The 20,669-nt window shown below is 37.9% G+C and overlaps 1 protein-coding gene across 5 annotated transcripts in view; it reads left to right on the top strand.

Moving 5' to 3' along the window:
* CLCN3 (chloride voltage-gated channel 3) overlaps nt 1-20,669 on the top strand; it is a 100,433-nt gene that overhangs the window by 67,080 nt on the left and 12,684 nt on the right. For all 5 annotated transcript variants that reach the window (XM_062213514.1, XM_062213516.1, XM_062213513.1 and 2 more), the window contains 5 exons: nt 487-693; nt 10,086-10,166; nt 10,898-11,443; nt 13,974-14,160; nt 17,613-18,011. In XM_062213514.1, coding sequence (XP_062069498.1) covers nt 487-693; nt 10,086-10,166; nt 10,898-11,443; nt 13,974-14,160; nt 17,613-18,011 — 1,420 coding nt within the window. The remainder of the gene's footprint in view (nt 1-486; nt 694-10,085; nt 10,167-10,897; nt 11,444-13,973; nt 14,161-17,612; nt 18,012-20,669) is intronic.

Here is a 20,669-nt window from a genome sequence, read left to right as displayed (position 1 = left end):
ACCAAGTAAATTGTATTGATTTTAAAAGCTGTACTAGTTGACATCTTTAATAAGAATCAATATTGTACAGTATGTACTAATCTTTCATCTTTTGGGATATACAGAAAAGTGATCTATGTAATTACAGTACTCTGAGCAGGCATATTTTTATTTCTGATACAGAATATAGGCAATTATCTAAGTATGTTGTGCTTATTTTCATAACAAAAGTATTCATATTTGACTGTTCCTGAAATATATTATAACCCTTCTAATTAAGTGTTGACTTTAATGTGGTTTGTTATTTAGATTTTATTCATGAGAATTAGAATATGATACAGATTTATTATATGTAACATAATAAAAATTTTTTTGAAAAATGAGTTTCATAGTTTGTCACAAATTTGCAAGATAGTTTTATGAGAAAAACAAGAGAATAACTTAGATTAGTTAGAATATCCTATTTCTTAAAAGAGATTATAAACCTTCTTAATATTTCTTTTGCAGATTAAAACCATTTTGAGTGGATTCATCATCAGAGGTTACTTGGGAAAATGGACTTTAATGATTAAAACCATCACTTTAGTTCTGGCTGTGGCATCAGGTTTGAGTTTAGGAAAAGAAGGTCCCTTGGTCCATGTTGCCTGCTGCTGTGGAAATATCTTTTCCTACCTCTTTCCAAAGTATAGCACAAATGAAGCTAAAAAAAGGGAGGTAAGTGTCTGTTTTCTGATCATATTGACAGACAAATGATCTGTTATGTTTACGTCAGTGAAGAACTTCAGGGGCAAGTGTTGTGATGCAACAGTTAAACCATTGCCCAGGATGCCTGTGTCCTATATTGGCATGTGTGGTTTGATTTAAGTGTGGCTGCGTACTTCCATTCTAGCTTCCTGCTAATTCAGATCCTGGGCAGCATCAGATTATGGCCCAAGTGGTTTTGTTCCTGCCACCCATGTGGGGGCCCTTATTGAGTTCTGGGCTGCCTGCTCCAGTGCCAGGGCATTTGGGCAGTGAGCAACCAGACAGAAGATCAGTTTCTCTTTGTCTTTCAAATAAATAATGAAACTTTAACAAATTTTTTAAAGAATTTCCTCATGTAAACATTGTATTTTACTCTGTATTTTTTGGGTAAATGCTGTAGTCAGATTAAAGCGCCGGATTCTATCCCGGTTGCCCCTCTTCCAGGCCAGCTCTCTGCTGTGGCCAGGGAGTGCAGTGGAGGATGGCCCAAGTCCTTGGGCCCTGCACCCCATGGGAGACCAGGAGAAGCACCTGGCTCCTGCCATCGGATGAGCGCGGTGCGCCGGCCGCAGCGCACCAGCCGGGGCGGCCATTGGAGGGTGAACCAACGGCAAAGGAAGACCTTTCTCTCTGTCTTTCTCTCTCTCACTGTCCACTCTGCCTGTCAAAAAAAAAAGAAAAAAAAATTTCATTTGACATAGTTTGTGTTTCTTTTTTTGGATAATCTCTAACATCTTTTTAGAATTCCTTTCCAGAGCTACTCAATTACTCTTATATGATATTATTTATTTATTTACTTTTTCCTAAATGATCTAATATTTATTAGTTACTTGATCAGAGAAGTCCATACTGGAATTTTTCTGGAGTTCCATGCTATGTCTTAGACTGTAGGCTCTGAAACCTTGGTTTCTAATACTGACCAGGTTTGTCCAGGAGATAGACCTACAGCTGGACCAGCCAGAGTGCTGTGAAAGGACCCTGTCCTTCGTGACAGGGCCTTGTGGCTGAGAGATACTGATGTAGGCATGGAAGGAAGAGCTGGATATCTCATCCTTATCAGGAAAAGTGTGCAATTTTATTATTTTTTCAGCTACGTTATAGGCTTCAGAGTGAGTTTGAAGTGTGAGCTGAGGCTGCCAGCTCTCCACCCAAGGATCTTGCAAGTAGAAATCACTTGTGGGACTCTCTGTGGAGACAGAGATAGAGTCCCATGCCCAGTTGGAAGGACATTTGGACTGAGGAGGAAGAGAGCTTTGAAAATCTGAAAGCACAGGCCAAAATGAAAAAGAGTTGGCAGACAGTCTCGGTGAAGGGGGCGTATTCTCCATGGGAAGGATCTGGCTTGGTTGCCTTAGTGGTTGTTGCTGCTGTTTCCTCAGAATCATCTGTTTCCGAATCATACTTCATTGTTGTCCTCAGTAAAATGAGTTTCAAACTAGTTCCTACAGGAGGTTTTTCTCTGAGCTCATGATCTGGCTGAAACAAATTTTCTAGCTCTTCATGCTGTTGGGGGGTGAATACAGTGCATTCTTGACCCTACCTCTGCCTTGTGTATTTGACTTAATCCTGTGCTATCAGATACATGCCAGAATCACTCATGTTGATGAAAATGTGTGGCTGAGGAATCTCAAAGAGCATTCTGTTTATCCAAGGGTAGCTGGATTCTGTGGTGTCAAGTTCATGTTGGAATCATTGATGTTTGGGGTGGGGATTCTCTAGAGCCATTGAGTTTCATCAGGATTGTTAAAATTGGGGATGAAAGGCCTCTCCTGAGTCCCTGTTGATGTGTCTTTCTCTGGAGATGCAGTTCCTTCAGTGTATTGCCCGTATATTTTTTTTTCCTTTTTTTTTTTAACTTTTATTTAATGAATATAAATTTCCAGTGTACAGCTTATGGATTACAATGGCTTCCCCCTCCCATAACTTCCCTCCCACCCACAACCCTCCCCTCTCCCGCTCCCTCTCCCCTTCCATTTGCATCAAGATTCATTTTCAATTCTCTTTATATACAGAAGATCAATTTAGTATAAAGATTTCAACAGTTTGCACCCACATAGAAACACAAAGTGAAACATACTGTTGGAGTACTAGTTATAGCATTAAATCACAATGTACAGCACATTAAGGACAGAGATCCCACATGAGGAGCAAGTGCACAGTGGCTCCTGTTGTTGACCCAACAAATTGACACTCTAGTTTATGGTGCCAGTAACCACCCTAGGCTGTCGTCATGAGTTGCCAGGGCCCTGGAAGCCTTCCAAGTTTGCCAGCTCTGATCATATTTAGACAAGGTCATAAAAGACAGAGTGAGGATAGTAACCAATGATCCTAAGAGTGGCATTTACCAGGTTTGAACAATTATACAGCATTAAGTGGGGAAGAGGACCATCAGTACACACAGGTTGGGAGTAGAGCCATTGGTGGTAGAGTAGAGGTTATGATTACAAAGGAATGAGGCCAAAGTGCACTAGACAGGGTCTAGAACAAAGGACAGAGTCATTATTAGAGGAGCTAAGAAAGGTGCTGTCTAAGCTACAATTAAGTTTTCTGATTGAGAGGCAAATAGGACCTGACAGAAGGGGCTTGATAATAATCTGGTGGGCTTTAGGCCTTGTAAATTCAGAGGCCCAGACCTATCTATCTCTTCACATGGGGTATATCCTAAGGGAGGTGTGAACCTCCTAGGGGAAGGCACTCTGTTGACTTTCATTACTTGGCTGGGCTGGGAGGAGAGCTGGCCAGGTAAAGGCAGGTGGCATCTCTAACAAGAAATTTACAGTTCTGCCTGCAATGTTGCTGACCCTACTTGACCATACCCTCAGCTGCAGTGGTCACTTTGGAAGTTGGGCTGAGTGAAGGGTTTTTCAGCTTAGAGCCAATAAGATCTGTGGCTCTGACCTGGGCATCCTTCGACTCCAGGGCAGGTCCATTTCCAGTGATCCAACTCTTGGCAGAGCTGCCAGGGCTCTTCACAAGCTGACTTCTGCTGAAGCCCAGGCTTACCACATTGAAAGCCACTGCAGTGGACTGGCCTGTTGGGTCTCCTTGAGGGCAGATCACTGTACAGATCAGCCATTAATAGGCCTGCCACCCATTGCTTCTGATGCCGAGCTTTCTTTTCCTCCTGGTTTGTGTTAAAGCAGACCAGAGGATGCAAGTCAAGGGAGTGCCCATGTCCCATCTCTAATCTTCGGTGGCCTGAACTACAAGTCTATAGTCACAGGCATGTTCTGTAGTAGTTTTTCTAAGGTAGACAATGCCCATGAGGAAAATTATATTCTCACTTGAAAATTTTCTTTCCCTTTGGTCTGAAAGGGAGGTTTTTTCTACTTACTGTATACTTCGCTGATGGCGAAGTGAATCTAGCTATGAGATTATTATTTAAGCTCTTATTTTGGCTATGCTATTACAGAAAAATTTTAGCCATCTCTTTTATAAGGTCTAAAGATTAAATTGTGCATCCTACAGATTCCTTCATAATAGAATTAGTTTCCTACCTTGAAGAGAATAGAGAAATGAAAGAACAAGTTGGGCTTAGAATAGAGAAATGAGGGAGCAAGTCCTAGATCGCTTGCTGACAATAGCAATATTACATGAATACTTAGCAAACCGTTTCAACCATTAGATAACAACTTAAGAAAACATTTACCAGAAGGTCCAATGCCTTCTATAAATTTTAAGAATCATGTATTTGAAAACACCTCTTAAATATCTAACATGGTGTAGTTTGTTTAGCCAGTAAACTTAAGCACAACCATATAAAATGTTTTTAGTTTCTTTCTACCAACAAGTTTAAAACATGATACACAGATTCAGGTCACACAAATTAAAATGTATCTTTGATTGATTTTAGCAGCTTAAATTTATGGACAATCTTATCTATAAGCCATTTAAAATAAAACTCTTAATAAAATTTCCTATGTGGACATACAATATGTACACACATATAACATAGCATAGTAGACCAATATAGCAATTTTAATAATAGCTTTTAAAATATTTAACTCTTTTTGTAGATTGCCAATTGATTTGAATTGCTTTTTGTTTTTAGATTACTTTAACACATTGCTTTAACAGAGCTTCAGAGTTTAATTCTATGTCAAAGAGAAATTGAGCTTCCTGTGATCTTTTGCTGTGAGGTTTCCTTCCTTTACCTTCTTTCATATTGGTGACCATGTTTCTGTGTTTCTGTGTGTAACACATCTTTAAGCATCTTTTGCAGGGCAGGATGAGTGGCAACAAATTCTTTCAGTTTCTGTTTGCTATGAAAAGTCTTCATTTCACCTTCATTCACAAATGAGAGCTTTGCAGGATATAGTATTCTGGGCTGGCAGTTTTTCTCTCTTAGTACCTGGGCTATATCTCGCCATTCCCTTCTAGCTTGTAGGGTTTCTGATGAGAAGTCTGCTGTGAGTCTAATTGGAGATCCTCTGAGAGTAATCTGACGTTTCTCTCTTGCAACTTTTAGAATCTTTTCTTTATGTTTCACTGTGGTGAGTTTGATTACAATGTGTCGTGGTGAGGATCTCTTTTGGTCATGTTTATTAGGGGTTCTATAAGCTTCCTGTACTAAGATGCCTCTGTCCTTCTCCAAACCTGGGAAATTTTCTGCTAGTATGTCACTGAAAATGCCTTCTAATCCTTTCTCCCTCTCCATGCCTTCAGGAACTCCTAGAACCCGAATGTTGGTTTTTTTAATAGTATCCTGTAGATTCCCGACAATATTTTTTAGATTTCTAATTTCTTCTTCTTTTCTTAGGTTTGCCTGTTTCCTTTCCTGTTCTCTGTCTTCTAAGTCTGATATTCTCTCTTCTGCTTCACCCATTCTGTTTTTAAGGCTCTCTAATGTGTTTGTCATTTGATCTATTGATTTCTTCATTTCATTATGATTTCTGGTCACTACCACGGTTTCTTGTTCTACAAGTTGTTTCATTTCATTTTGATTCCTCCTTAATATTTCATTTTCATGAGAGAGATTTTCTATCTTGTCCATTAAGGATTTCTGTAGTTCAAGAATTTGTTTTTGAGAACTTCTTAATGTTCTTATCAATTTTTTGAGATCCGCTTCTTCTTCTATCTCATCATCTTCATAATCTTGAATTGGGATGTCTTTTTCATTTGGGGGCATCATAGTGTCTTCCTTGTTCTTGTTACCTCGGTTTTTGCGTTTGTTGTTTGGCATGTTGGAGATATTTGGTTTCTTCACTGTGGTGTTTTTTCTTGTTACACTATGGCTCTATATTAAGTGGACTGTCTGCTTTCGGTGGAGCCTTAGAGGCTTGAGATGAGTGTGGACTGAGAGCTGTGTTTGGTTCCTCAGGTTTGAGGGTGTGTCAAAGATGACACTCCCAGGTTAGGCGTGGTAAATCTCTTTTTTTTTTTTTTTTTTTTTTTTGATTCAAAAGGGAAGTAATTCCGCACAGCTGAACGTAATTGGAGGTAGTTAGCAGGCGAATGATATACCCACAGGAGCCAGAGATCAGAAGCTCTTTCCCAAGGACCACACAGGGAATCTCTGCTGCCCTCAGTGTGGGCTCCAATTCCTGCAGTCTCCCACTGGATTGCCAAATTAGATCCTAATCTCCTGTTATTTCACCCCTCCCCCCAGAGTCAGGTTTTTCTGCTAGGCTCAGGGCCGGTGCAGACCTGAGGTCGCTCTGCTTATGACGTATGTCCAAAATGGCACCTGCTCTTTGTCTTGCTTGCCTTTGAGGGGTGAGCAGAGAGAGAGAAACTCGTGTCCGTATCGGTCACTTTTTTTTTTTTTTCCTCTCTCTCTTCTAGTTAGCCTGGTGAACTTTTCCCACGGAGTTTCAAGCCTCGTTCCCTCTAGCCTCCTCTTTCCGCTTGCCCGCTGGTATCTCGGGCTATTGAGGTTCGGCTCACCTCGCGTTCCAGTGCTGGTGTGTTGAGTCTGCCGCTGGTGTCCCGAACTTGGGCTCCCACGCTCTCCACGCAGGTCCGCTGTGAATCACTAGTTCCGGAAGAGTTTCCACTGCTGTTTCTTCCCCTACTCTTCCTTGACCCTGCAGTATCTCCACTTTTATTAACCTGTGTGTCTTGCTGAACTATCAATGTGCTCCCTTCCTATTCCGCCATCTTGCCGCTCCCTATTGCCCGTATATTTTAGAGAAGCTTTGCGTGGTTTACTTAGTACCCATCGGGTTTCAGTTGAATGTTGCAAAGATCTTTCCATTTGTTTTCACATTGCCTTATGTACTTTTTCTTTTCTGACATGTTTTCCAAGCATAGTGTTTTTGCTTTTTCTTATCAACCTTATTATATCTTCACAGTTGAGAAATCTTAATTGCTGTGTTTTGCTTCTGAAGGTAGTGTCTAATGCCAGTGGAAGTGGTGTGTGGTATGTAGAAAGCTGTCCAGCACCAAGTGGGGCATTCTAAGGACATTTAAGACCTCCTGAAGTTTAAATCAGCAGTTCACATTAAAAGAGGGATGCAGGAAATCCTCTTTATTCAGCTGTTTAAGGCAGTTTTCTTTACTGTTCTTTTTTAAATATTCATTTATTTATTTATTTGGAAGTCAAAGTTACAGAGAGGAAGGAAGAGACACAGAGAGAGAGAGCTCTTGCATCCACTGGTTCACTCCCCCAATGGCCACAACAGCCAGAGCTGGGCCAGGCTAAAGTCATGAGCCAGGAGCTTCTTCTAGGTCTCCCACATGGATGCAGGAGTCCAAGCACTTGGGCCATTTTCCTCTGTTTCCTAGGCACATTAGCAGGAATCTGGATCAGAACAGGAGCAACCAGGACACTAATTCGCATCCATATGGGATGCTGGCATTGTGGGTGGGGCTTTATGCGCTATGCCACCACACTGGCCCCCTGCTGTTGTTTCCTCAGACCAGCCTGAGATCTCCTAGGAGTTCTTTAAACTTTACATATATTTTTATAGGCTTTCCTTGATGTTTTTTGATTGTTCTGGGTTTTCTAGAAGAAAAGGAGCTCCTAAAGTTTTCCAATTAGTTCTAGACTTCAGAGCCCAATCCCAGGGCTGGCATTTTGGCATAATGGGTAAAGCCACCACCTGCAGTGCCAGCATCTCATTTGGATGCCAATTACTGTCCTAGTTGCTCCTGTTTTGATCCAGTTCCCTGCTAATGTGCTTGGAAAAAGCAGCAGAGGGTGGCCCAGGTGTTTGGATCCCTGGTACCCACATGGGAGACTGGATGAAGCTCCTGGTTCCTGGCTTTGGCCTGACTCAGTCCTGGATGTTGTGAACATCAGGGGAGTGAACCAGCAGATGCAAGAAGATCTCTCCCCTCCCACCTTATAACTCTTTCAAAACAAATAATTTTTTTTTTAATTTTATGCTGAACACTTCAGAACCTCACAGTTCCATCTCTGAACAATTGTGATTCCAGCATGTTTACTATGAAACAAAAATAGCCTTCATTATTGATTACTAACTGTGTATATGGTACACAGTTATGGCAGGTACTTTACATGCATGTAGAAGTTTAATTCCATAATAATCTTGATAACATAGTATTATTATTCTCACTTATAGAATAGGAAACCAGGGCTTAAAATGACTCACTAGCTTGCCAAAAGATCACAGAGGTGGTTAGTTGCAGCATGTGTATTAAAATTCATTTTTCTCTGACTGCAAAATCTCTGCTCTTAACTACTATAAAACTACTACAGCTGTGTGGGTGTATGTTTTTGTAAGTTATAAATAAAACCTGAAAGTATCATACTAGAACACAGCAAGTTATTGGCCAAGATAGAGCTGTAGTATTTACTTTCCCAGCTCAATTCTTTTCTTTCTGTTGAAACACTATGGATAAATTGTAATGTATTCATTTTAAGTTAAAAATGTAGTATATTAGAAAATGTTACAGAAATTAAATTAATCCACCTACTTTGTAATGTGCACACTGTGTGGTCATTAGTTAAATGTTATGACATTGTTATTCTCTGACTATAGTATATAAATGCAAGATTTCATTTGTTAGTTGAAAACATTAAGGCCCCATATTTTAGCTTGCTTCCAGTGCCTACTTTGATGTATTTAAAGTAAGTGCTTCTTAGTTAATGTTTGAAACAGATTCATATGTGTGTGAGTTGTGGATGCATAGTATTAGCTTGATTATAAAATTCTATTGTATCAACTTGTAGACTTAGAACTTTTAATAAATGTGTTGTGTGAAATCCTATTATTGGAAAAAAATGGAAGTTAAAGTTGTTTCCTTTCCTCCCCCAAACAAACAGAATCCTTATTTCTGCAGTCAGGTACAGTTTAATTAAAACAAATACCGGTTACTTTGTGACTTACCAAATTTTATGTAGTGCTTACTGAATGCCAAGTGCTGTTCTAAGCACTTTATGTGCATTTACTCAATCTTTATGAACTTGGTGATAACACATCTCCATTTTAGAGAAGAGGAAGCTGAGGCACCTAGTGTAAGCCATATAACTAGTAAGTGGCAGAACCAGAATTTGCAACCCGGTAGCCTGACTATGTAGTTCATGGTCTTAATCGTTTACAACTTAATTTTTATTATTTCTAATTTCTCTTCAAGAAATACAAAAATTTGCTATTTGAGAAAATGCTTTAGGTAGCCTCAGATGTTTGCCTGGTTTAAAGTATTGAAAGGATTATAGACTCTAGAAAAATAGCTAGAAATAAGTGCCCAGTGAAATTATATTTTGTGGTTGATGCTACACTGCTGGCAGTGGTCGAGGGATAGACTATGGAGCTGGAGAACAGAAGAGTGTGTGGTTGATTTTTCTTTTCTTTTAACTTTATTTTAGGGATTCTGGTTGATGAAGCTAACTTGAAGAGCTGTGATTTGTATTTCTAGAATGAGACTCTGTATATTGACAACAGCATATTTTCAAAGGGTTTAGGATAGTGAAAATACAAAGTTTGAATAGGTTTTAATTCTCTGGAAATCTTTCTAGTATTTGGAATAGAATAATTATTAATGGTGAAGGAGTATGCTCTAAAATCTGAAGAAATGATATCCTATTTAAATAAGTAAACAAAATTGTCCCCCAAATCCCAGTTAATACTCTCTCCTCTTGTCCACATAAACATAGTTTCTTGAAAGTTGCTTGTGCTCTAGGAGCCTCCCTTTATTTACATCCTGTTCACATTAGTATGCCTGGCTCAAATGTCTTTTGACTGAATAGTGAGTGTATGAATGACCTTTCAGTTAAAAGCAGAAGAGTAAAAAATATTTTTAGAGGAAATGAATATTTGCCCCTTGCTTGGGGAGGAAGGAGCCATATAAGTTAAATTTAGAAGAGACATTTGGAAAATTCAAATAATATTAAGGATATTTATTTGATATACCTGACTTTACAAGAAAATATGAAATAAGCCACATCCTCTTTCTAGGTGCTATCAGCTGCCTCGGCTGCAGGTGTTTCTGTAGCTTTTGGTGCCCCGATTGGAGGAGTTCTTTTTAGTCTGGAGGAGGTAGGTCAAAAGTTAGAGCAGTTAAAACTATACATAATTATTACAAATATATTTTGGCACATGTTTCAGTTTTATAGCTAATTTAATAGGTTCAGACTTTTTGTTAGTTTTTTCAAATTTTATATAAAGTTTTTCACTAATTTTTATATAAAAAACTGCTGCATGTATTTTGTACCTGGAGAAAAAAAATTTAAATCTATTATTCATGTGTAAATATTAGTACTTTAAAATTTAACTTTACATTGTTGACATATTTAAGAGGTTTTGAACTTAGTTAAGAGAAGACTTTTAAAACAGTCTACATGTGTTGGCTAAAATAATAGCCTGTGATTTTATTTTTTTTATATTTTAATTCTAAATTGTTTTGCAAACTTTTTATGAGTATCGTTATTTCTCATACCATTATTGACATTTAAGGAAATCATTTTAGTTGCTTCAGTAGAATAATTTGGTTTTGAGTTTTCATTGATGTGAAGACTTCTTCCTTTTTTAAAATATTTACACAAAAATGAAACTAGGACTATTTTTAAATTTACTATTTAATGATCGCTTAATATTGTGAAGTTGTAATAATGTGATAAATAAATATATTAAAATATTAATATCTTTTCGTTATACAAAGTCTGCTATCTGTAAATTCTACCTGCAGCAAAATTTAGAGATATTTACTGGTCAAGTTATAATCTTATAAAATTATAGCATTAATTTTTCTTTCCCCCCCTTTTTTTTAGGTTAGCTATTATTTTCCTCTCAAAACTTTATGGAGATCATTTTTTGCTGCTTTAGTGGCTGCATTTGTTTTGAGATCCATCAATCCGTTTGGTAACAGTCGTCTGGTCCTTTTTTATGTGGAGTATCATACGCCATGGTACCTTTTTGAACTGTTTCCTTTTATTCTCCTAGGGGTATTTGGAGGGCTTTGGGGAGCCTTTTTCATTAGGGCAAATATTGCCTGGTGTCGTCGACGCAAATCCACCAAATTTGGGAAGTATCCTGTTCTTGAAGTAATTATTGTTGCAGCCATTACAGCTGTGATTGCCTTCCCTAATCCATACACTAGACTCAACACCAGTGAACTGATTAAAGAGCTCTTTACAGACTGTGGGCCTCTGGAGTCCTCTTCTCTTTGTGACTACAGAAATGACATGAATGCCAGTAAAATTGTTGATGATATTCCTGATCGTCCAGCAGGCATTGGAGTGTATTCAGCTATATGGCAGTTGTGCTTAGCACTCATATTTAAAATCATAATGACGGTGTTCACTTTTGGTATTAAGGTAAGTGCTAGTGCGAGGTGATATTTAAGTAATCTTGGTACATTCAAAACTTAATGTAAAATGAGAGATGCAGTTTTTATCTAAAGGTTGTTTTCTGAATGTAGGCTGAAAGGATACTTATCTTGGAGTCTAATTTTAAGTAATGAAAAAATTCCTTAGGATATATTGTTAAAGATGTTACTTGTTGTTGTGTAATGAATTAATCCAGAATTTAGCAGCTTAAGATAACTATTTAATTTGTTCTTGATACTGGGTTAACGATTTTGGAAGGGGTCAGTCAACTGGGTGTTTTTTGCTTGTAATCTCTCATCATCAGACATGGTTAAGGCCTAGTTATCTCAAAGCTTTCTTCATTCCTGTGTCTAGTGCCTGGGCTGAGAAGATTCACACAACTGGAGCTGGAACATTTGAGCTCATAGATTGTCGTCTTGTCTGTCTCTCTGGTTTTTCCAGCATGATGTTCTCAGGATACTAGTATTTCTTACATGGTAACTCAGCACCCTAAAAGCAAGTGTCCCAGATGGCTGTTTCCAGCCTGGCCCAAGAAGTCCTATCACATGACTTCCCTTTCAAGTCTATTCATTGAGATAATCACAGTGGTCCAGCTTGGTTCAGGAGAAGGGAGCATCAGCAAATTCATAATCATATATCAGTTGTATGTATAATCATGTATGTATATCATGTATCATGTACTAGTTCCCTATTGCTGCTGTAATAAATTACCACAAACTTAGTGTTTAGAAATCACACAAATCTGTTACCTTAACAGTTCTGGAGATCCGAAGTCTGAAAAGGATAGATAAAGATGCTCATGAGGCTGTAGGAGAGAGTCTGTTTTTTTGCTTTTATCATCATTTAGAGACTTCCCACATTCCTTGCTTAATGACCTCCTCCTTCCATCAGAGCCAGGAATGCCTGGTCAACTCTCTCTCCTCTCATAACTCTGACACTAACACTTCTAAACCTCTCTTCCTCATTTAAAAACTCTTGTGGTTACTTTAGGGCTACCCAGATAATCTAGAATAATCTCCTGTTTTAATATCAACTGGTTAGCAACCTTAATTCTATCTTCAAACTTAATTCCTCTTTGCTGTGTAGCATAACAGATTCACAAGTTTTAGAAACCAGGATATGGGTGTCTTTGGAAAACCTGTCATATCGCTTTAGGATGTTAACTTATTGTAGCTTGTAAGAACACTGTAGACTCAGAATTACATTGCGAGTCCTGTGAATTCCGTGCCTTCTTCCATCAAGAATATAAGCCATCTGGACCTTTTACCCTGAGACATAGCTTCCCTTGAACTTATCAAAGTAAGAATAACATTCCTTGATTATATATCAGTAAATATAATGTCATAGGACATAACATATGCAGAAGCATATGTCAGTTTATCCTTATAATTTAAATTATTACACCTATGTACATGTAATAGTATTTGCTAGTGGCAGTGTGCTTTCATAGGTATAAATCTATGTAGAATAACAACTGTATTTCAATGTCATTGGAGTGGTATTAGTTTTTGGAGGTTGGTTTTCTGTTGTCCTGTGTGTTTAGTCCACTAAGTATTGTGAGTTAAATAATAGAGAAGTCTTGAAGTTTAACTTTTTTTTCTTTTTAGTAAATAAAGTTAAAGGAGATGTGAAAGCTTTTTTTCCTACACAAAGTCAGTTTTCTGTAAATCTCGGCTTCCTCATCATCAGTTGGACCACAGGAAGCTGGAGGCAGTTGATAGGCGTTTGTCAAGTTCTATGTTACATTCACGTCTGGCTAAAGGATCATAGCTGGCAGGAGAATGTAGCACATTCTTTGATCCTTTCTCTTGTGTGTCTCTCTAATGATCTTGACATGCTCCCACACAGCGTCATTCTGTGCTGGACTTGTTTGCATATCCAAAACAGTTTAGAGTTGTTAGTCTTGCAGAACTCTTAAATGATCTTGCTTAATGTGTTTGCTATTCCTGTTTTCCTTGTTAAATTTATTCAAATATTTTTCTCTTTTTAATTGATTTTATATATGTATATATATATATAATCAAAATATTGGGGGGATACTGAAGATTGCCTGCCTTGTAGCACTTAAGTGGAATAATACCTAATATCACCATCATTTGTATATATGTAAGAAGGACATAATAATGGAATAAAGTATAGTACTTCAAATTGAGTTGTATAGTTTTATGAAAAATACTTTATATTGTCCCTTTCTGTTTATTTTTCTTATTTCACCATGGACTAATGAAAATTTTGTTAGAGACTGCCATTAGGGAACCCAGGAGCCAAAAAATAAATAACCCTTTAGTTATTTTCTCTTAGATCTATAGAATATGATTTGTTACTTTGTAACTGAATTTCTGGTATTGCTAAGGTATTGTTATAATAAAATTTTGTTATAGTTTTCTTTGTACTAGAATTTTTATATGAATAAAATGTGAAACGACTCAAAAGTGCCAGAAATAAATTCATAGGATGTAGGTTTCAAGTATGTAAGTAGAAGATCTCTGCCTCATTCCGAGTTCTGTTGTTGTTACAGGTTCCGTCAGGCTTGTTCATCCCCAGTATGGCTATTGGAGCGATTGCCGGGAGGATCGTGGGGATTGCAGTGGAACAACTTGCATACTATCACCATGACTGGTTTATATTTAAGGAGTGGTGTGAGGTCGGGGCTGACTGTATTACGCCTGGCCTTTATGCTATGGTTGGCGCTGCTGCATGCTTAGGTAATGTGATTGTATTTGCTTATGTATGAATGTTTGCTGATCTACACTCATGGATGGGTTGATGGGAGAAGTGTATGGGACAGGTAGAGGGACTGTTTTAATAGAAATAAAATAGTAGCACTACTATGGCATTATATAGTAGTAGTTTTTATTTTATCTGTCTCAGAACATTTGTTAATACAAAAGTTTGATAGTAGTTAACATATTTGCAATATCACATGATGTCTTATGAGAGAAACCATCTTAGAATAACATATGCTTAATTTGAATCATAAGGAGATTGTTGATTTTATTATTGCCAACCCTTATGGCTTACCTATACCAGCATGGTTCCTAAGAGTAGCTTTTTTTTTTTATTTGACAGGTAGAGTTAGACATTGAGATAGAGAGACAGAGAAAGGTCTTCCTTCCATTGGTTCACCCCCAAATGGCCACTATGGCCGGTGCGCTGCACTGATCTGAAGCCAGGAGCCAGGTACTTCCTCCTGGTCTCCCATGCAGGTGCAGGGGCCCAAGCACCTGGGCCATCCTCCACTGCCTTCCTGGGTCACAGCAGAGAGCTGGACTGGAAAAGGAGCGACTAGGACTAGAACCCGGTGCCCATATGGGATGCCAGCACCGCAGGCAGAGGATTAACCAAGTGAGCCACGGCGCTGGCACAAGAGTACCATTTTAACAAGTCAGAATAGTTTTACTTTGGTCTCTATCATAATTTGTTGTTAACCTTAGCAAAAAAGTTATTTATCAGATCCCCTCCACTATCTAAGATATATTTATAGTGAAAGGAGAAGAGATAACTACTCAATTTATTTGAAAGAAAAACATTGAATATTTACAAATCTACATATTGTCCTCTTTGTATGAAAAATAGTAACTTTGGTTATAATATTGATTAATAGTTGGTATCTTGACTTTATTTTTGTTCACTTCCTGAATTATAATTATGTAATTATCTTTAAAAGTGTAGTATCAAATGAAAGGGAACTACAGAATCATTTTTACCAAAGCTGTAGGTATTTATTAAGCATCTACTTCCTCTTTAGCTCTGTGTTAGATACAGTGAGTGATACAAAAAGAAATACAAACATGGGCCCAACCTCAACTGCAAGGAATTTGGGAAAATAAGAGCAACACTGAGAAAACAATAGTGAGCAATATATAATGATTTATGTACGGTATTAAAATGGTTCAAATACTGTAGGAATCTAGAGGAATAAGGAGGTGAAGTAGTCCAGGAAAGGCAGAATGTGAGCTTAATTTTTTAATTTTTAAAAGGTTAGTAGAATTTAAAGAAGAGTAGAATTTGCTGAAGATTATAATATGGAGACAAAGTAATTTGAATAGGAATAAGTTGAATGTTCATCGGCTTTGAAGAAACTATATTTAAGTAGAGAGTATAGTTTGGATACTCTTGGGAAGTGTTATTGGATTGGTGAGAAGCAGCAGATTGTGAAAAGACAAGGCACCTGATTTATAACAGGATAAATTTACATTTGGAGTTGATCAGATCTGTGCCACAGTCTTGATTTTGTCCTTTTTAGATTGATGACTTTGGGAAAGTTCCTTCTTTAATGTTTAATTTTCTCATTTATAAACTGGATATAACAGCTGTTTGTCTCCTATGATTGTTTTAAGGGATACAAGAGATAAAAATCATGTAGAGCTATTAGTGTACTGCCTGGTAATGAAATAAGTGCTTAGTTAAAATGTCTTTGTAAGCTGATAGGACAGGTCAAACATAGAGTAGATATGTAATATATAATAGGTCCTCTCCCCTTCTATTTTTAGGTTAAAAAAAAAAAAAAAAGGAAGAGTTTTAACTTAATACAGTATGAACTGTCAAGTCCTGGTAGGCTTTTGAGCAAAGAAACAACATAGTGAAAGTAGTACTTAGGAAAGATTAACTTGGGAACATGACTTATAAATGGATTGAAGGTGATGGGGCTTGAAGTCCAGGAGGTAAGACTAAATGGTATTAAAATTAAGGAACAAAGTATTGAATGCCTGGACTAGGTCATTAATAGTGAGAATACTGAGAAAGGGACCTGTAGGACCTCAGTATTTGTGACGGATTGGTTGTAGGACCCCTGCAGATACCAAAATCCAAGGATGCTCAAGTCCTTTATATAAAATGGTGGAGTCTTTGGAAATAACCCACACATATCTTCCTGAGTAGTTTAAATAATTTGGATTATTTGTAATGGTTAATATAATGTAAATACCAAGTAGTTATTATTGAGAGAACAATGACAAATGGTTTATACATGTATACTACAGATACATGTTTCTCCAAATATTTTCTCTGTATGGTTGAATCTGTGCATGTGGATCCTGCAGATACAGTAGACTTGCAGTATTTTGTAGAGGGAATCAAATGAGACTAGGTGATGATGTAGATGTTGCAATAAAGTAAAGGAATGAACCAAGAATGACTACCTAAGTTGCTAGGAAGAATATGGTACCTCGTGTTGGAATCCGGGAAACTGGGATGAAAATCTGAGGAAAATGAAGAATTTGGTTTTAAGTGCATGGTGTGTTTTCTGTGACAGTAGGTCATCAAATCTTCTAAAAATGAGACAGAAGCAACAATTTATGGTAGGCATAATGTGAGACATTGGGCAAAGGCAAGAGTAAAGTAGAAAGATGTAGGCTGGGAAAGTTCACCATGGAGACCACAGATAGAATGATGATTTGGGTAAGTGAATAAGTGAGTTTTCTATGGAGATGGGGATTAATTATTACATTGCTAATGTAAATTATAAGTTATCAAGATATTTTACTCGGGGCCGGCACTTAGGCACAATAGGTTAATCCTTTGCCTGCAGTGCTGGCATCCCATATGGGCGCCAGTTCTAGTCCCGGCTGCTCCACTTCCAATCCAGCTCTCTGCTGTGACCTGGGAAAGCAGTAGAGGATGGCCCAAGTGTTTGGGCCCCTGCAACTGTGTGGGAGACCCAGAGGAAGCTCCTGGCTTCGGATCAACTCAGCTCCAGCTGTTGCAGCCATTTGGGGAGTGAACCATAAAGATTTAGAGAATGTAAATTGATCAAATGAATAATCTACCCATATATAAGTTTAGTGTCTAAGTTAGCCATCAAATTCCTTAAGAATTAATAATAAGCTCTATTGTTTAAGGGTGAAATTATGTTTTTTGCTACAACAGTACACCAGTATGACAACCTGTCTTATTTGGTTAGCTGTGAGTTATTTTTTTATGAGATAAACAAGTTTCAGAATATTGTTTTAATAATCTTCTGTGTTATAAACAAAGAAGATATGTGATTCTGTAAATATTAGTATTGTTCAAAGGGAGGAGTAATAGTTTTTGATGATAATACCTTTCACTAGGTTCTGTTTACAATTTTAAGTTCAACCTTATAGTGCAGAACTTCTATAACATGTGGTAGTGAGGATCTTGTCCTTCCTTGACCAGTGGTGCTTATTTTTTTCAGGTGGTGTGACAAGGATGACTGTGTCCCTCGTGGTTATTGTTTTTGAGCTAACTGGAGGCTTGGAATATATTGTTCCGCTCATGGCTGCAGTCATGACGAGTAAATGGGTCGGAGATGCCTTTGGTAGAGAAGGCATTTATGAAGCTCACATCCGATTAAATGGATACCCTTTCTTGGATGCAAAAGAAGAATTCACTCATACTACCTTGGCTGCTGATGTCATGAGACCTCGACGGAATGATCCACCCTTAGCAGTTCTGACACAGGACAATATGACAGTGGATGATATAGAAAATATGATTAATGAAACAAGCTACAATGGCTTTCCTGTTATAATGTCAAAAGAATCTCAGAGATTAGTGGGATTTGCTCTCAGAAGAGATCTGACAATTGCAATAGGTACCTTAAAAAAAAAAAAAAGTTGAGTGTGTGTGTGAGTGTGTGTTTATGATAGATTTCTGGAAGAAAAAAACGGAGTAAAATTTAATAGATTGGGTTTGCAGAGCAAGGGATGTTATTTTGTGTCCTTGAAAATCTTATATCCTGTAGGAAAGGAATGTATGCCTCTTTGTATTATTTTACTGTTAAATGTAGTTTTCCTCTTTCCAATTAAATTCAAGGATATAGACACAGACATTTGTTGTAGCAGGTTAAGACTAAGATGTTGCTTGTAACACCTGCATCAAATATTAGAATGCTGGTTTTAATTCCCAGCTCCACTCCCGATTTGAGTTTCTTACTAGTGTGCACACTGAGAGGCAACAGGTGATGGCTGAAGTAGTTTGGGTCTCTGCCACCCAGGTGGGAGACCTGGATTGAGTTCCTGGCTCCTGGCTTTAACCTGGCTTGGTCCAGCGGGTTAAGCCACAGCCTGAAATGCCAGCATGGCTGCTCCACTTCTGATCCAGCTCCCTGGTTATGCATCTGGGAAAGCAGCAGAGGATGGCTCAAGTCCTTGGGCCCCTGCACCCACATTGGGTGAATTGAATTTTTTGAGGGCTCCATGTTTGTATTCCATTATAGCCTATATTATAATTTCTATATAAAAACTATGTATTATTGAAGGACAAAAAAATTCTCCATGTCTCTCAAAAAATAAGGTATTTGAAATCTGCTAAATTGGATGTTACCCACTCCCCATCCCTGTTTTTTTTGAAGGTTTATTTGAAGGTTTATGTATTTATTTGAAAGAGAAAGCAACAGAATGGAGAGACAAGAGAGAGGTTTCATACACTGGTTCAGTCCACCAAATGGCCACACCAGCCAAGTCTGCCCCAGGCTAAAGCCAGGAGCCAGGAACTCTCTTCTGGTCTCATATGGGGGCGGGGGGTGGGCAGGGGCCTAAGTAATTGAGGCATCATCTACTCCTTTCTCAGGTACATTAACAGGAAACTGGATCAGAAGCCAAGCAGCCAGAACTCAAACCAGCACTCTGATTAGAGAAGCTAGCAGTGCAAGTGGCAGCCTAACTTGCTGTGCTACAATGCCAGCCCCCAGTTCTCTATACTAACACAGAATTTTATAGAATATTAAATCCAAACAAGAGGTCTCAGATTGCTTCAGGTCATTAAAATAAAAGTAATAAGACTTCTTTTTTTAATGTCTGAATTGTATCAGAAATTGAAAAACTATGATATACGCTGCTTTTAGGGCCCTTGAAGGACTGGCATCAAAACTAATTTTAAAAATGGAGGTGGGCATTTGGTGTAGTAGTTAAACCATCACTTGGGGTGCTTGTGTCCTAAATTGGAGTCCCTGGGTTTGAGTCCTGGCCATCCCCCTGATTCCAGCTTCCTGCTCATGTACATTCTGAGAGTGAGCAGTGAGAACTCAACTGGTTGGGCCCTTGCCACCCACATGGAGGAACTGTATTACATTCCCAGCTCCCTGGTCTTGTCATTTAGTAAATGTTCAATAAATGATGCTTGTTAAATTACTATGTTCATGTAAAAGTGATAGTGATTTTTAAATTTTAATTAACAAATTATGGATTAATATGTTTTGATGTACATATACATTGTGAAATTATCAAATCAGCTAATTGGTATATATATTATCTTACATGCTTTTTTGGGGGGTGAGAATATTTAAAATATACTCTTTCAGATATTTTCAAATAAAAGATTAAAAGTGATATACTCAAGGGGCCAGGTTGTGGTACAGCTGATTAAGTCACTGATTATGACAGCAGCATCCCATATGGGAGTGCCAGTTCAACTCTGGCTGTTCTGCTTCTAATCCAGCTTCCTGCTGATTTGCCTGGGAAGACAGCAGAAGATCACTCAGATACTTGGGTCGCTGCCACCCATGTGGGAGACCAGAATGGAGTTCCTGGCTCCTGGCTCAGTCTGGACCAGGCTGGCTATTTTGTAGCCATTTGGGGAGTGAACCAGTAGGTAGAAGAACTCTGTTTCTTCCTCTCTGTTGTGCTGCCTTTCAAATAAGTAAATAAATATTAAATTTTTAAAATGATATTATTAAGTTGACAGATTTATCTTAGGCTGGATGTTCACTTCTGGTATCATGTGTCAAAGGAAAATCCTAGTAAAAAATTAATTTTTTTCTAAAATTGTTTTACTATTTCATGTTTATTTTAGAAATTGGTATATTTTTACTGATGACATTTCTTATTTTATTCTATTTAGGATTGATAATGGTGGTTAGTTTTTTTTAACTTAATAGTTTAACTTTTTGAAGTAGCATTTTTAATTTACATTATAGTCAAAGGCTTAATGGCTGTACTAAACAAAATATTCAGTAAATAAAAGCAAAAAGACCATAGTCCAGAGGTGGTTAGTTTTAACTAAGAATATCATATTTGCTATTTGATAGCACACTTGGTATCTTTTTATTTTGTTTACTTATCAGTACTTTATAGTAGACATAGTTTTTTTAAAAGATTTTTAAATTAAATCATTTGAAAGGCAAAGGGACAAACAAAGAGAGAACTCTAGACAGACAGACAAAGCACACCAGAGAGCCAAAGACAGATCTCCTATCTGCTGATTGAGTCCTCAAATGCCCACAGCAATAAGGACTGGGCCAGATAGAAGCCAG

The sequence above is a fragment of the Lepus europaeus genome, chromosome 16 (genome assembly GCF_033115175.1).
Source record: "Lepus europaeus isolate LE1 chromosome 16, mLepTim1.pri, whole genome shotgun sequence".
Lineage (NCBI taxonomy): Eukaryota > Metazoa > Chordata > Mammalia > Lagomorpha > Leporidae > Lepus > Lepus europaeus.
This window is presented reverse-complemented; position numbering and strand designations above follow the sequence as displayed.